Consider the following 5,952-nt stretch of genomic DNA (forward strand, 5'->3'; position numbering starts at 1 on the left):
AGCACGTTCGGCGTTAGTGTTAGTTAACTTCTTGTTTAATTTTTCGATTTTTCTAACGGTTGGTCGTAAACAATTCTCAAGTTATATATATATATATATATATATATATATATATATATATATATATATAATTGAAGAAAATTACTTTTGCAATGACTCCTCCTTCGGTGTCAGTGCTCACGCGTCCACCAAAGTTATTTCTTCGGTTTGTTGTCCCCATTAAATTTGATCTCATCGGAGTGTATGGAACATTGTACGATCTTGCTACTTCTTCCAAATATTTTTCTACCAACAAACGTGAAGGTGGCTCAACGCTTAATTTTTTTATTAAACTTTTGTTGATTGTTCCAAAAAGGTCGCTACAGCATGCCTGTTTGAATGTTTTTCCGTATTTTTTTTCCAACTGTGATGAAATGACGTTGAGCTCTCTAACTTCTGATAATTTTGCTGTGGCCCATAGCAAGTTGGCCACTGGCTGTTCAATACCGTCGTCTAGGTTGCTGAAACATTTTAACAAATTATTCTTCATTGAATTTACATTAAACTTCACATTAAATTTTATTGATTAACATTAAGTCAATTCGTCGTGAATTATAAAAGTGGCAGAATTTCTGTTGCAGAGACCTGGTGCAGAGACATCCTTTTTAAAAATATGTTCAAATAAACTAATAATGCGTTATGTTGTAGCTACTAAATGTGTATATAAATATATGTTTATTTAGTGTGTGGCCAGAATATTGCCGTTGTAAATTTAAAAAAATCAATTATAAATTAGCTGATTAAATTCAGGGGAACTATAAAACATCAGATTTAGAGAATTAAAGACAAAAATGTAAACGTTTTCACATAAAGTAAACCAAATAAAATTAAGTGAGCTGGATAGATTAAAAAACTTATTTACAAAAAAGTAAGCAGAAAACTCTAAAAAATGGTTGAACATTTTTAAACGGAAGTAATGATGAAAAAATAGAATGAAAAGACAATGGAAAACATAAAAATCCTTTGAATCGGAAAACTTTAAAAAGTTGTTGAGAGTCAGCTGCAGACAGAGAAAACAGAAAAGTAAATGTGGAAAGGTTCAAAGTTAGAATGCCAAATGACTGATTAATAAAATCTCTGTTAACAAGAATTGTTCAGAATGTATTGTTGTGATATTCATTTGTAATATTCTCATTTCTTCTGGCAAACCTCTTAAAAATAAATTATGCTATATTTCAAGTAAAACCAAGAAAAGGATGGTGACCTCAGTGTCATCCATATTTTAATTTATATCTTCTGGGCATAGACACTCGCTCATTTAATTAATCATCTAATAAAAAGTTTGAGCCCAGAAAAAAAAAAAAGATAAAAAATAATTTGATCAAGGTGCATTGATTTTAACTGGAATTTAGGTTATGTGATGAACAAAAGTAAAATGGTGAAATGCAACGATTTAGAATAGAAAAATTTAGCAAAACTATAAATTTTATTAGTAAAAACTTTTTTTCTACTTTCCAAACCATGAAATCACTTACTTCTTTATCAATAACATTTGTAATTAAATAAACTAATATTCGATTTAATATAATAATATAAAAACTTAACGCTTAAACGATATTTTGAATGTGAGATAATTTTAAACAAGTTTGATTAAAATTATTATTATAAACTTGGACGCTCGTAACTACCAACACCATTGTTATAACTTCAATGATCTCAATATTCCTATCACCAGTGCGGTAGCTTCCAACGATCATCAAGTTATCGTTATTTCGTAGGCTCAAGATTTCAGATAGATGAACACAACTGCTTTAAACGCAAACTTGATTGAACGTTTATTCGAATGCCAACAGCAATAAAAATACTAAACTAATCCAAGTAACTACATGTCATGGATCACATTTACGACTTCTCTTCAAACCTCGCTGTTTGCAACCCCTTTACAGTAGAATTTTTTACAATCCTCTGCGGTATAAAAAGATTTTATGGTTTACAATCGATGATAAATAGCGAAGATAACAAATATAACAAGACAGCAATTAATTAATTATATAGCGTATTTCATCATTCCGGCGGGTATAACATTACACTCATCTTAGCCTGTTAGCATAGGCGTTACTTCTTTATTCCAATGAATAGGTGATAATCTATTCATGTGGACGTCTTTTTCGCTCGTTGTCTTTCGTGATTATAACTCCTGTAGATCACGTCATTTGTCTTGTTAATGACCTTGTTCCAATATTTCTAATTCCTTGAGAGTTTGCCGCGTATCTCCTTTTTCTTCGCCGTAGGTTGTACAACCAGACCAGGTTTTTGCTCTTGAAACGTGCGTTATTTCTTTAAATGTCATGCCAAGTTTTCGTTGTTTCAGTTCCTTGAGCCATAGGTAGCCGTCGTGGTTTTTTCCTTATTTTGTTAGCACTTGTTTTTTTTCTATTGAGTTTACGAGATGTAGAATGACCATACAGGCATGTTGTAAAATGCATGTATGGTCATCATCAAACTCATCCTCATCAGAAATGAAGCCGTTGTTGATGTCATCCTCCAAATAGACAAGGATCAAACTTTCATCTCAAGCTCGTACTCAAAACTTGAGCTATCATCTGTCACCGATTCCTGTCTGGAATGAATATTCACGTCAGCATTAACATCAACCTCACTGATATGGTTAACCTTTAGGTTCATGTTTATACAGACTAACGTCTTATCGAAATTATCATAAGTTGAATTGTTGGTGAGTGTTGCATTGAAATCGTTGTTGCTATTATTGCTACTGCTGCCGTTGTTATCAATGAAAACAGGCGAATTGACAACAAGATCCGAATGGTAGTCCCACTGCATATCAAAGTCACCGCCAACTTCTCCAATATTTTTAAAATCTTCATCGTCGTCTTCGCCATCGTCTTCATCATTACAATGACAACTTCCTTTTTTCATATCAACACGTGCATCGCAGTTGTCATGTGCATTGCAATTATCACGTGCATCGCAATTAACATGCGTATCGCTCTCGTCACTCGCATCACAGTTAACACTTGCATCGCAAACAAAATTACCCGTAGGAAGGATAGACTTGCGATCGCTAAGGTAATTGTAGCTAGTTGATAGTTGAATTATCTGATGATCAGAATCTTGTATACTTGTTGCTGGTCCGGTCAAGCACAATTTTCGTTTCTCCGGTTTGCTGTCCAAATTTATTTCTGTGTTGTTTTCGTTTGTCACTTGGACGCGTTTGTTTTTACTATTCAGCTGCTTGATTCGTCCTCTTAATACTCCTTTGACTTCTCTTGTTTGTTGTCCTATCTTCTTGTTTATTTCGTCATATATGTTGTCTAGTTTTGTTTCGAAGTCTTTTGATTGCAGGTCAATCATCTCGATAATCTATCGAGATGATTTGAATCAACTTCCTGTTGATCGAATCTTCTATTAATTTTGGCAAACTGGAATTTCAACTCTTCAATAAAGTCGAAAAAGCGAACTCATCAGGTTTGATTTCTTTTTTATCAAAACGTCCCTTAGGTGGTTCATCAAAACTGCCTTCACTCTTTTCGAGTCGAAGTTATATTTTCGTAGTTCCTTTCACAGATTTGTTGTATCAAGTTCTTTTAATGCTGGCATTCTTTATTGCAGGAAGTTTCAAGCTATCAAAAATCTTATTTCTGGCACCGATGTTGTAAACTTTAACACTAATGTTATAACTTCAAAGATTTCTATATTTCTTACACCAGTGTCGTAGCTTTCAACGATCGTCAAGTTATCGTTATTTCGTAAGTTCAAGATGTCCAATAGTCAGATTAACGCAACTGCTTCAAACGCAAACTTTGTAGAACGTTCATTTGAATGCCAACAATAATAAAATCTCTAAATTAATTCAAGTAACTACATAAATCACATTTACGACTTCTCTTCAAATCTCGCTGTTAACATCACTATTTGCAGCTTCTTATATAGCCTCTAGAGTAGATTTTTTTACATTCCTCTATGGTATGGAAAGATTTTATGATTTACAATAATTGACAAATAGCGAAGATAACAAATAAAACAAGATAACAATTAGTTAATTATATAGCGTAATAACACCATTCCGGCAGATACAAAAATATTTCGTAAACTAACTTGGTTGATTTGATTTGAGCCATTCTGGACAAAAGAAGATCACAATACATTTCAACCATCTCCATAGCTTCCACCGTTAAATCTTCTCTGATTATGCTTTCAACTCTTATCCTGGCTCTCTCAATTTTTCCATTTCGAATGAAATCTGCTATTTCCTTCCTCGATTTTATGGCTATCTCTGTTTTTTTCTTTTCTAACAATTTCAATCTGTTTATAGCTAGACGTAAATTAGCTGAAAGTTTTTCATAATTTGGTTTGCCGCTACTAAACATGTTTACTTACATAAATTAATATAACTTTTTCAAAAGTCTAAACATTTACAAACGAACTAGAAATATCAAAATTAAAATATTTTCATATTTATTGCACAACAATAAAATTGCCATTCAGTAGCCTAATTGCAAAAAAAATATATATTTATAACAACATCCAATCTTTAATTTTACATTAAAATTTTCTTTCAAGTAAATAATCACATTAAAAACTGAAATGGATTAACCTGGTTGTTAATATAATAGGCAGCTAATAACAGGCAAAAATGCGACATCCAGTAAACAATTGAATGAAAGACAGTAGCTAAAGAATAAGAAAGAATTCACAGGAATTAAGCAACGACTTTGATTTTATACGAATAAATGCGAATGAATAAACAAATGAATTAATTAAGAAAGAGTTAAAATATCCTTTATAAAATATGTGCTATGAGGAGAACATGTTGGTAAACACCTGTCTATTAAAAACAAAATTGTTAATGTAAATGCATGTTGCTTACCTAAAATAACTTTGCGAAATTGCATGACATCACCAAACGTATTTTAATGTAACGTGATTAGATATTACACACACACACACACATATATTATTATTATTAAATGCATTTGTATAGCGCCTATATATATATATATATATATATAATACTTTATATATGTATATAATACTTTATATTTAAAAGTTTCGTGACTTCTGACAATCAATCGTTGAACGAACGAACCGACACAACAAACCGACAAAGGCACGCGGAAATCAAAATTTGTGCATATATATATAATATATATATATATTATATATATTTATATATATATATAAATATATATATATATATAATATTTATTCGAATTCTGACTTTGTTAGTCGGTAGGACTAATCACAAATAAGAAAATCACTATATATATATATATATATATATATATATATATATATAGTACATACTCTTAGTGTTACGCGTTAATTTAAAAGAATATCCTTCAACTTTGTTTTACTACGTTATATATTTGTTTGAATTTATAAATGGTTCAACGAGGTAGTTACGGTTACATGAATGAATTTGTCTAAAAACATTACATTTTGGGTCTTAGCGTTTATTGCAACAATTCTACATTAGTTAGATGCCCTTGCGTAAAGAATCGTGCAGCTCTGAGTGGCTGTCTAATCGGTTGAACAAACATTTGAAGAAGTTTGAATTTCAAGTTGCTTACGACATAAAAAAAAAACTCAAGTGGTAGAAATATATAAGTAACTAGAATTATCAAATTAATGTTTACTACAACTAAAATTACAGCTAATTTTTTTTGAACTCAAACAAAAATTGAACTCATACTTTTTTCAAAAACCAAAGAAAAATAAAATTATTTCTTGAATTCGGTTTTCCCTTTACTTATTTATGCATCATGTACTAAACTAACAAAACATGATGCTTAATATATGGAATAAAGTAACCAGATTTCAATGGATGTTTCAAGCTTGAATGACTGAACTCTAGGACGTGTCCTAAAAAGTATCACATCCTTCACTATCAATTCGATAGTAATATTACTTTTTAATTGTTTGGAACCGAAAATTTGTAACTTGATAATTGGT

The 5,952-nt window shown here is 31.0% G+C and overlaps 1 protein-coding gene across 1 annotated transcript; it reads right to left on the minus strand.

The window, feature by feature from the left end:
* Positions 1 to 235: 235 nt before the first annotated feature.
* On the minus strand, positions 236 to 4,367 carry HELRODRAFT_122553 (hypothetical protein; the record flags this gene model as incomplete). Its single annotated transcript, XM_009033012.1, has 2 exons — positions 236 to 500; positions 4,096 to 4,367. Coding segments are annotated over 2 exons (537 nt in total), but the record flags the coding sequence as incomplete, so codon positions are not given.
* Between the last annotated feature and the right edge of the window lie 1,585 nt (positions 4,368 to 5,952).

This window comes from Helobdella robusta (assembly GCF_000326865.2).
Source record: "Helobdella robusta unplaced genomic scaffold HELROscaffold_9, whole genome shotgun sequence".
Classification (NCBI taxonomy): domain Eukaryota; kingdom Metazoa; phylum Annelida; class Clitellata; order Rhynchobdellida; family Glossiphoniidae; genus Helobdella; species Helobdella robusta.